The sequence below is a fragment of the Nymphalis io genome, chromosome 7 (assembly GCF_905147045.1).
Source record: "Nymphalis io chromosome 7, ilAglIoxx1.1, whole genome shotgun sequence".
Classification (NCBI taxonomy): Eukaryota; Metazoa; Arthropoda; class Insecta; order Lepidoptera; family Nymphalidae; genus Nymphalis; species Nymphalis io.
This window is the reverse complement of record NC_065894.1, coordinates 6,999,857-7,012,455: the sequence shown is the minus strand read 5'-3', so window position 1 is coordinate 7,012,455 and position 12,599 is coordinate 6,999,857. Positions and strand designations below refer to the sequence as shown.

At 30.6% G+C, this 12,599-nt stretch overlaps 1 protein-coding gene across 1 annotated transcript in view; it reads right to left on the bottom strand.

Annotated features, from left to right (window-relative positions):
- LOC126769661 (serine/threonine-protein kinase SIK2) overlaps window positions 1-12,599 on the bottom strand; it is a 41,900-nt gene that overhangs the window by 3,770 nt on the left and 25,531 nt on the right. Inside the window, exons 6-8 of the mRNA XM_050488546.1 lie at window positions 11,316-11,439; window positions 859-1,088; window positions 246-412 (exon numbers count right to left, since the gene is read on the bottom strand). Coding sequence (XP_050344503.1) covers window positions 246-412; window positions 859-1,088; window positions 11,316-11,439 — 521 coding nt within the window. The remainder of the gene's footprint in view (window positions 1-245; window positions 413-858; window positions 1,089-11,315; window positions 11,440-12,599) is intronic.

Genomic DNA, 12,599 nt, shown 5'->3' with positions numbered 1-12,599 from the left:
TTTCATGTGCTTAATTTGTGATTATAATTCATCTCGTGCTTTACGGTGAAGGAAAACATCGTGAGGAAACCTGCATGTGTCTAATTTCACTGAAATTCTGCCACATGAAATATCTGTGGTGTTTGCCCGGGTTTGAAACTACGATCATCGGTTAAGAATCACGCGTTTTTACCAAACAGTAGTTAAGTCGGAATTATAAAAGGAGATAAACATATATCGTTATATGTAAATTAAAAAAGAAGTACCTGGTATGGTGTTCTCGTCGTGCGTCGTTCTCTCTAGCCAGCGCCTGGTCCGCGACGGAGGAGGGCCGGCGCGTGGGCCTACGGGAGTCGCCCGCGCGTGCGCGCAGACGCTCCAGCAGCAGCAGGTAGATGGCCGCGTGATGGTCGTAACTGTTCGAGCGAAGACTCTGGTGGTGAAAGAAATTGTGTCGTGATACCCCAGGTTTACTGGAGTCCTCTACTAACTGTTCTATTCGGATACTAGATTTGGAACACGCCTATTTCTTTTATTTGTTAAACTATCACTTGAATAATATTTTGTAAAACAATGTTTCTTATTACTATTACAAAGTATTCTATCAACTAATAAGCAATTATATTTTATCTTTAACATGTCTAATAATTTATGTATAACGTTAGTTTTAGTTTCTTTTGTTTGATAGTTATACTTAAACTTTGTTTACGCGCTTCTTTGCTAGTTTTAATAATACACATTATAATTATTATAAGAATGCACATGTTTTATAAGAATACCGAAAACAAATTAGTGATGGGTTTCATATTTTTAATTAATAATCTTATATAAAGCCGTAATTTTCAGTGTGTGAATGAATATATAGATAGTGTTACTTACTTCTTTGGTTTTAACTGGATCAATTCCCAAGCTTTGCATGAGTCGGAGCACTTGTTCATTTGGCTCCTGAGTGTGATGTGCGACATGCGCAGGACTCCTCATCGGGTCTGCAGTTATAGAGGGTACCGTGTAAGGCTCCGCCGCCATCCAACGATGCTTCTTGATTTGTTCTATCGTATACCGCTTCATTGGTTCAAGGACTAGCATCTTGCGAATTAATGACTCGCAGTCTAAAATTTAAAATACAAATTTGACATTATATAGTCTTAACGTCATAAATGACAACAATTACTGTTAATTATACTATTATTATTTGATTTAGTCTTTTCACTTTTCCTGTCATAAAGACAGAATTGAAAAACCTTAAATTGAATACATAAATAATATACTAAAATCTCGTATTTTATTTATATCTTTCTCAATCTAAAAATGACTATCGAACTCTAGTCGCTTGACCTTCCTTACTTAGATCAATAAACTTTTTAATTTACAGTTTTAATTATAAAATTAGCAATTCTTAATTTAAATTTAACTCTGACGCAAATATAAATAGGATAATCCAATATTTATTCTTCAGTATCACGTTCGAGCGTGCGAGTAACTTAATGACGTCATTCGAAGGCGAGGCAGCGCTACAACCCCATCGAAAAGGTCAGGGGACACGGGTGACGGAAAAGACGCCTTGGCATTGTACTCGTATCATAGCCATCAACTCGTGAAAATGGTTCACGTTTACGTCACACATCACATTAGCCGTACTGCCAGCTATAGAAAAGTTACATAACATATCCATATGAATCGATTTTTTTTATTTTTTAAAAACAATATTTCGTCACCCGGAAGCCCTTGTTCGATATTTGATAGACCAGAAAGGTACTTGAGTCATTCCTGATACAGAACTATTAAGTGTTATTGATGACACACTACCGACACATTATACCAAATAACGTACTAATATTATTGCAAAGTATTAAAATTTTATTATAATTAAATTCCAATAATTAAAATCCGTCCGTGTAGGTTAATAAAGTCACATTTACCTGAGAACTGACTGAATGGGAATGACTGGGAGCTGACTCAAGAGATTTGTTTTCAAAGCTTACGAAAAGTTTATCTATTAAAAAAATACAATTATATTTAACTTTAATTAGCTTGAATTTACTTTTTATATCTTAATGTTTAATTATATATTTATATTATTAATTATTTTAGCACAATCCAGACATACCTTGTATATAATACATTTTAATATGAAAATTAAAGTTTTAATCAATTAGTGTTTCATTTTAAATTAACTTACAAGTATTACTGGTTCCCGTTACAATTTCACTAAAACTTTCAATAAAATGGGCCAAGATATACATACAACACCTAAAACTAACAAAAGAATAAAACATTAGGAAACTATATAAAGAACTTTTTTTGGGTGTTTTATAATTAACATTTCTTGAAAATTTTATGTTTATAAATGTACAGTATTCAATTGTTCAATTATAATGATTTTCATATCTCTTATCTTTTGATCATGATTGACTAGTACTACTTGACTAGGCAATGGTAGACTACAACGTGACTACGTTAGAATGACGTAAACAAAAGCGGATAATGAATCTTTTAGATACCTCGTGTTAGTTTTTGTTTTACGGTTGTAAGTTACAATTATTTACAAATTTTCCACGAAAATTGTGAATTTTATAATAAAATTCTAAATTGAAATATAATATTCTCTTAATAAAACGAAATTAATATATGTAGGCACATAAGATATTCAATACCATACATGTATATAGTATAATATATATTCAGAAAATATATAAAAGTAAATACATTTGTAATGCTGTTATATATATCTCAGACCGAATTTGAATATAGTACATCGAACAAATATGTTAAATATGCAGTAGATAACATCTTAAAGCGTCAGACGATATAGTAAATATTTGTCAAACGCTCAAGCTACTGGTTATAACGTAAGTACATTAATGCCATAAATATTCGCTGTCGTCAATTGAGCGATATAGAGTATTTGCTCTGTGCCTTTTAATAATAAATTGAAATTTTTCAAAAATCAATTTATGAACAAATACAATACTTAACTATATATTTCTTGATCTAATTATGGTTGATTAGTTATACGCTGGTTTATATTTCATTTGTATTGTTCTCTTCGCATACTAAATATAAAAATTTAAAATGATTCTATAAGTTTCCCACGTAAGATGTCTTCTAATTTCTGAAAAGGTCTAATATAATATGGATTGATTTCATTTTCAATACTATTACTTTTAATCCAATACTTTTCTCGTTAAATTTAAACAAGTTTCTTAAAGAATTTATTTTGGAAAAAGTATCAAATCAAAATTATTTTTATTCAAATAAATTTTAACAGGTATTTTTGAATCATTAAATTTCGTCATATAAAAAAATATCACTTGAGCGTAGTAGCTGTTATACATACTTTTTTGAAGAGTTCATCGGTAATTATTTTATATATAAAACATTCAAATGCGTCATTCAAACTAAAATATGGGTAATGGCTTTCTTATGCTGAAAGAGAATGACGCCCGTCGATGAATAAATAAATCCCGTATCCACCGAAAATAATCTTATGTAAATATTTCATTCTTAGCGAGAGGAGGATATCTTTACTTTGCATTAAACAAAACATAGTTTCAATTAGAGCGACGAATTCAATTATAAATATTCGCTTAATTATAGCGCGCGCGAAATAGAATGTGCGTCCAAATCTTGCAGTTTGCGCAAAACAAAACACGCCGCGCATCAACTTGGAGTAATTTCGTACTATTTTATTTACTTGGTTCATTTCCTCCTAAAATAAAATCGATGACTAGTGAAGTTTTCGCCAGGCGTTTCTATTAATAATCGCTCGGACGCAAATATCGCGTGCTCTGCCTGACCATTGACGCAATCGTGTGAAAAATGTGCGGGTGTTATTTAATAAAATCGTGGAAAGCCAGTGGGCGCCGCAAGTTATGTTGTGCCATGAACTTGGTGCAGTTTTACGAGCGAAGCCGCCGCGCCGTCACCGGCGGTCGCTGATGCTTGCCAGCAACTAATCGCTGGCCATAAAACATAAGATGTAAACACGACATACGTGACGCACTTCGAATATTTCGTCTTATTCAGAATTTAATTATAAAATAATGTATTTTTATGCAAAAACACAAAATATTAATCTTGTCATATAATTATCTGCGTGCATGACTTTTTTTCCTTGTTTATCATATTTATTTTCTTTCTATGGTCGCTTTAACATAGGAAATTTCGTCAAATATATCTTTAATTTCAATAAACTTTAATCGTAGAGCAAGAATCAATCAATAATTGCTACAATACATTTTTATAGAAAAAATAATACTTACTTATTTTGTTTTCGTTATTTATAAAATTTCGACAAATATTTTAACTAACATTAATATCGTTTTGAATTTGTGCAAATTATCCAAAATATAAATCCTAAAAAAAGCAATAAGACTAATAAAAAAAACAACAAGACAAGCACAAAGACGTTTGCCCTACGAAAAAAAAAATATATGTACGATCTCTTGTGACCGCGAATTTGTTAAATTTGCGAATTTACCAACATGTTTGTTTTATAATTATTAATACTTACAACAATTTTCGATGTATATGGTTTTTTATCGTATATTAGTATTAGCTTAATATCGGAATGAACTATATATATAATGAATAATTATATACTATTAGGATGTTGTCTCTTGTAAATGTAGAATATGTGATAAGCGGGTAGTACCTACAAAGAGAGGCTTGCACAAAGACCTACAAGCAAGTACAAAAATTTAAACTATAGCTCCGTGTGCAGACCCATCTGTATGTTAGGTTAGGTATCGAATTGTGAATTATTGTACCGACAAGCAGTAAAAAAATATATTGCTGAGTTCATTGTTTAGACAGTGTTGGGTAATACAAAAGATATAACATCGCAAAACCCATTGCTTATTAATGATCCCAGGTGTAATATTTATGAGCTAAAGTGACCACTTACCATCGAGTTACTAATTTATAAAATAATAAATTAAAACAATAAAGAAGCAGTCTTCGTTCAAACATGTCTGTATTTATCATATGCATTTGCACATAAGTTAGCGTATCAAGATCGTTGCGTGTTAATTGCTTCGCTGGCGTAACATATAAAGATTTTCTCATTCCAATGTTAATTTCATAAACGATATTTTCTTTTTTGTTACACCCGTCTTAGTAGAAGAAAAGCGTTGAAATAATATTGAAGTGAATTACAAAATTATTAAATTATAATTAATATTAACAAAACTCCAGATTCTAGAATAATTCGTTAGGGGATTTCTAAATTATACTCTCCCAAAATTTCTCAGTTCACTGGAAATTTTTCAAGACGCGCTTCATTCTTTAAGGAATATGAATTATTCATAAATTACTTTACGTATGGTAAGTCAGGTGAGCCCGTTAGGTGTAAAACATTTTAATTTTGCAACATGAATACATACTTCAATTTTAACAGTAGTAGTTAGTAGTAGCGATAACTTAAATTAAAAAAAAAAACAACTAGAAATTGCGCTAAATAGATTTAGTTCACGTATATATAAATGTTTTTTCTGGATTTTATAAATTAACAAAAAAAAAAAAATTATTTATGTATCTTTTTTTATAAAACTCTAGAAACGATTTAAGTTAATGAAGCAACGAAAATAGTTACGACGGTCACGATCATAATAACAATACTCTTTATTTAAATAGGCTCTTACAAGCACTTTTGAAATTCATGTTTAAATTGAATGCAAATCACTTGTTTGGCATGTACCTACATTTTATTGAAAAGAGCGGGCATGAAACTCTTTTTTTTTTATTTATTACAATTCATATGTATTATGTTAATCAACAAAAACTATCTATATATTCTATGTGTGATAAACTTTATCTATTATTTTTGGTATAATATTTAAATTTAATTATGTGCAAAATTAAATTGATTTAACATGATTCCGTAACCGTAACAGCCTGTGAATGTCCCACTGCTGGGCTAAAGGCCTCCTCTCCTCTTTTTGAGGAGAAGGTTTGGAGCTTATTCCACCACGCTGCTCCAATGCGGGTTGGTGGAATACACATGTGGCAGAATTTCAGTGAAATTAGACACATGCAGGTTTCCTCACGATGTTTTCCTTCACCGTAAAGCACGAGATGAATTATAATCACAAATTAAGCACATGAAAATTCAGTGGTGCTTGCCCGGGTTTGAACCCACGATCATCGGTTAAGATTCACATGTTCTTACCACTGGACCATCTCGGCTCTATTAACATGATTGCCAGATATATATTATTATTTCATGACATTATTGAAGTGTGAAATGACCTAGTATTGCCAGCATAAATTACTCAAATTGGCTGGTTACACAACGTGAATACTAGTCGATAACTGGATGGATGAGCTTATTGTGCACTAACTGTATTGAAACTCGATATTATATTTTTCGACTCAGTAAACATTATAGTCGGATATCATCGGTTATAATTGCAAAACTTGCAATTATAAAAAAAATAATGAAAATATTTATCATATGTTTAATTGACTGTTAACTTGCAAAAATGTATTGTGTGTAAATAGAGGGAACAATGCATTTGGTTATTGATGTTTTAAGTACCTAATTAAGGTCAGAAATTAAAGTGACTTCATTGAAAAATATATATTCATTTAATACAAATGCTTTACATGAAATCTTTTATTCAGTAAATGGTCACCATCGAACATATAAAAATATTAACTATTTCTTATACCGGCAAATCGGCGCCAGGCCATGACAAATAAAATTTTGTCTCGTACTGGTAATTATGCTGTCTCATCTTTTGATCGGTGGTGCCAACTCAATCGAACATGCTCAAAACCTTACCATCATTAACTATACGTTCGATTCTGAACTATCAAAATTGTAAATATTAAATGAATTATTTCATCTGTTATTAATACATTTAAATATGCATTCTACGTTTTGGGAATTTAAGTCACGTATCCAATAACGTTTTTCCTTTAACAGACTCGCCGCCTCCAGCGTTAGTCGAGCAAGGCCAAGACTCTAGGGATAAATACTACAATATACAGCAGTCTTTTAAATAAAATAGTAGGTACCTTTTGATTCTTCTAGGCACTTTCTTTTTATTTGCTAACTGCCTCTTTCTTTTCAAATATTGTTCATAAGGTCTTTTATGGGTAGGTATCAAGAATACTTTTCGTAAAAATTTCGTTCAGATAGAAACTACGAGTGTCGTAAAATTAATGTTAGAACTGTGACTAAAAATGCAAGCGTAGCTTTAGAATTTCCAATTATTTCGTAACAAATAAGCCATGTGTATCATACTATTAAATAAAATGATTTTTTTCTTTTTATTTAACTGAAAATATTCAAATATATCTACACCTACACACATGCATTGTTCTAATATTCAGTATGTATATATAAAGTCATTAACATTTCTTGCGTCAAACCTATGCTCGACGTTTGAGTTTACGTAGAAGGCGTCAATAATACTATTTTTGGCACTACCGTCATCAGCATCAAGGTGTTTACTGAATGAACAGACGCAAATGCACTGAAAAAGCGTAACGTTTTATTTTACCTACTTTTACTTGTACTCAAATATTAACAGCTGTGAGGTAAATAAAACATACTTAAGGAACCAAATCGCCGTCTACATAAGGATATATAAATAACAGCTTTTTTTATATATCCTTATCCTTAAATCAATCATTAATACTTATTATATATATGAAATTCGCTCTGTCAATGTTTTATAGAATAAGTGAGGAAGATTTATAAATATTATAATGAAACCGTAACGGATAAAATATTAAGAACTAATTCAACAGGAAAAATCGAGTAGGTACACATTTTATAATTCTATCTTGATCACATGAATAGGTGTTAGATAAATAGATCTAGTAACTTTATCTCGATAACATTGGGCATCTATTGTTAAGTGTCACGAACATACGCTACACTGATAAATGTTGCTTATAATATATTTTAAAACAAAAGAAATACTGCAATAATAATAATATAGCATAATATTAAACACGCTCGGCAATTAATTATTAAGAACTACTTGTTAACTCATGAAGACGCAGGGACAATATTGTTATAACAATTTACGCCATTATCAGATGTTAGTTCTTCCCGAGCGTATTACGTATAAGTTACCTCGGTAATAATTTCAGTATTCTATAAAATGTGACGTAGTTGTCGTAAAATATTAGCTCTGTACATTATCGTCAGACAACATGCATTTATAGCGATATAAAGAGTTGATAGCCATGTCGAGTTTGACACAGCCGCTACTTTCAATTGCAAGTACAGTCAACACCTAAAGATATTTTCTTCAAAGTATTTTCAAAATATTCACGTAAAACTTCTTTGGGAGCTTTAAGATTAAAGTTTTAAGCTACGTTCAATATGAATCATAACAAGTATGTGAGAGTATCTTATGTCGCCTTATTAAGACTTACGCGATCTTTGATAATTCATCTTAATACTACAAGCAAATTATCTTAATTTTAATGCTTTAGAGAATATCTCTGTGTACATAACATTAATTTGACATTTCACGGCCATACTCGGAGTTACATTATAATAATGACGTCAGTACATTTGTTTTATATTGATAACCTCAAAAAATAATTACAAGCATTTTTTGAGGATATTTTTAAATATTGCCCATATAAAAATTCATACATATTTTAGGTACTTCATTCATATTATACCAATTGAATTTAGATTCAATCATCAGTTATTGTAAGTACGATGTATGGTATATCTAGAGATAAAGATATGTGTGTCAGAGAAAAAAATAATGCAAAACAATTTTGTAGTCTGTTTCGCACATAATAATTTTCTAGTTTATGAAAACGTAATGTTTACGAGCCGGGCCTGCGGGATGCATGATTGAACAAGGTGATGACGCAAGTACATTATCGAGTAGCTTATCGATTTCATTATATTTTATCTGTACTTTTTGGTCAGGAAGATTCATGATAATACAAACTTATTATCGTTAACCTTCAACTGGACATCAATCTATAAATATGCAAACAACTTATTTCCGTACTTAAAAAAATTTTTAACTGTCATGATCACTAATTATCTTTATGGGTTTAAAGTTCGTCAAAACACTTTCTTTTAATCATTACGGTATGTTAAAGAGATTAGTAAGAACGAAATCATCGTCAACACATACCAATCATTCATTAAGCATATAAACTTTGAGATAGATTTATTTACGTCAAACATTGCTTAATGTAGTTAACACAAACTGCGTTGCCGTTTTCTATGTACCCGACTGTTTCATTTTCATCTGGAATGCGAAGCTAACTTGTTTCTGCTAGGAAATTCCTTTACTTCATATAACTATCGTGTTACATCGAACTTTGTTTAGTATCAGCTTTATATGTTAAAGCTTAGGTTGTTATGAATGTTATTAGTATTTTTTAGGCCAACACAGTTACACAATAGTTACAAAATAAATCATACAGTTAGATAAATAATAGGAAAGTAAGAAGAAGTTTACGTTTACGAAAATTAAGTTTTTACGGGAAATATACCAACATAGATAAACTTTAAAAGGAAAACATTCTTTAAATTCTAAATTTGAGTCAAAACGATAAATCCGTTTTCGAGAAAATAAATTAATATTTACATATATAAAAAATTGTTCATAAAATATTGTGTGATGTTCCTAAAACAAATATGTAATTTAATATATATTTTTTATTCAATGTCGATGTAATTTAACATAACACAATTCAGACTTTCAATATGAGTATAAATTTTATGTAAATATAATTCCTTTTTTGTAACTTATACTCAATTTCAGCGAAGGTTGCACGAAAGTTGTATGAAAGAATAACCGTTCATGAAAATACATTATGTATGACAAACATTTATTTGTAAAACAGAAGGGCTATTCAATTACACTAAACTTTGCAAACGAACGATTTTTGAACTGCTGAATCTTAATATAAATATATATGCACTTAGTCACCGAACACTTATGTCTTTGTGAAGGTCGTAAATTCGCAAACCTTAAACGAAATTCGTTTACGTGGCCTTATACAGTATGTCTGATAATGGTCCACCATTATCAGGTGTAAAATTAAAATATTCAGTCATAAAAAGTCATGCTCAAAAATAACTCTAATTTAGTTAAATAATTTTATAATTAAAAACAAAACAAGGCAAGGGCGGGAAATGCCCTTTGACCTCCAACATCACAGGGCCTAGACGTTGTTCGCAGAATGTCTAATGAAATTGACGTTAATGTGTTCATTCCACTCGTAGGAGTGCGTACTATATGGTGAACCATGGGCTCGCTTCGTCTCATTTCTGATCTATCTAAAGGTCAGGTCGTAATCGTATAACTCGAGATGGAGTCACAATATAATCATATAATTTAGTGATTTTTTCATATAATTAAGTGAATGAATGATATAATAAATATGATAAATGCAGTAAATATTAACATCAGTCATATTTTTATTATTAGTTTTCCTTAATGTAACTTTAACGTGTTGTAAGGATTTACAACAAATTAAATTTTGTGGAAACAATGTTATTTAATGTAATATATATCTGGTAAAGCATGAAAATAAATACAAGCAGTTGATTTTTTTAGCCATACCGCATTAACGCAAAACGGCAATACTTTAATTCGAGCATTTCTCTTTTGAACGGTGAGCCAGTGTAATTATTGGCACAATGGACGTATTATCAAATATACCGTGGTTGGCCGCGCATTAAAATAGTGTAACACCGAAGATGGCTTTTAATATTTCACGAGTGAGATATGAAGTGAATGAAATTGTTACAACTATTTTGTAGCATTGCTGTGTAATAAATTTATATATAAATACATTTTTCTCATATAGACATTAAATAACAATAAGTATCGATAAAAATAAATCGATTGTTGTTAATCGATTGGTCACAAAAGAACTAGAACGTAATTACGATAACAATATAAATATTCTACACGCGTACGTAATGACCTATTTCGTAACATTAATTTTACGACTTGGGTTTAAAGTTTTCAACCTGTAGTTGAATAAGAGCAAGGGAGACGATTTCCATTTAGTAATGTGTCTGTCAAGATCCATCCGCATTAAATCTCTCAAACTTGCGAAGTAAATTACTTCGGATTAGTCTGTTAGTTTATTACTACAGTTTCAGACTTCTTCTTTATAACAATGCCAGTGGCTCTTTCGAATGTGTCTAATAATACTGTTTTCTTTTAATCCAATATTTTTATTGGTTTATGTTAAACGATTTTCTCGTATAGAAATTTGGTACAGATGTATAAATATTTAATGAAATATATCTGTCAATTACGAAGTAATAATACTTACTCATTTACAAAATAACAAAAGAAAACATTAAAAAACACAATATCACTTACCTTCGCTCATAAAGTACGGTATTCTAAACCTTCCAGAAAGCACTCTGTCCCTTAGCGATTGAAGGGTAGAGCCGTCGAAAGGCAGCGCGCCGCACACCAACACATACAACACTACCCCGAGGCTCTGAAAACCATTCACATCTTCTAGTGGAATACGTAAGATAGTCCTTTGACGCAACTACTCGGATAATTACGACGAAAGTGATTAATTGTTAGACCGATTCGATACTTTCGTGATACACCATTTCTTAATCTAATCAAACATAAATATTTTCAAAAAGAAGGGAAAAGAGCGATTTTCATTTAAACGAAACAAAATGTTCATAATTGCTTTAAACTGCTTATTTATCCGATATAAGAAGAAAAGTCATAATAAATTCCTTCTTACCTCAAATCGTATAACGTTTAATGATCAAAGCTCATAAATTCACCCAATAGCAGACCAGAAACCTTCAAAGTGCAGTTTTGCACATCTGTTTAATTTCATAATTTATTTCTTATTATACAAGATTTTCTTAAATGAAACGGTTCTCTTAGCTCACTAGCAACGTTAATAGCATTTAAAAGGCATAAATTATTTCGAAAGGAAATTAAAGCAGCTCGTTACGAGTAAACTGCGAACGTTTCGTATTAAAAAAACGTCAAGGCAAATGCTACCAGTCTTATTAAATGTACCGTAAAATTATAACATAGATTTCAATACATCTGATTCTTATTTTGTTAACTATAAAGACTAAAATTTAACAACCCGAAACCACCGTAAGTATCTAAACAAGAATGTTGTTTAAATAAAATGAAAAATCATAAAAATAATATTAGCTCCCTTAATTTAGTCAATTTGCGTCAAACCGTCTACCATACAAAGTAAATTTATTATCTTAAAACATTTTATTTATTTACACGAGAGACATAAAATAGCTGTATAAAAGTCCTTAGCCTTATTATAACAAATTCTCTTGTACATTTAATAGTCTTAAAATATCTGATTTTTTTTTTGCCAAAGTATCTTTATTTAGTAATTGAAATTGACAAATAAGATCAAGTCAAAATATGAAAAAGTTTTACTGAACAATTTTTTGTTTAATCCATGTACTAAAAATCAATAATATTTAGTGTAGATACATGGCTGGAACATTACTTAATTTGTGCTGATAATGTATATTGTGTTCGGCTTTAGAGACCAATTTGTATGATAAAATTCTACTTCGTTGTGTTGAAGTCAACTAACTCGCTTTGGAGCAGCGTAGTGGAATAAGCTTCATAACTTTTCTCTTTTGCCCAGCA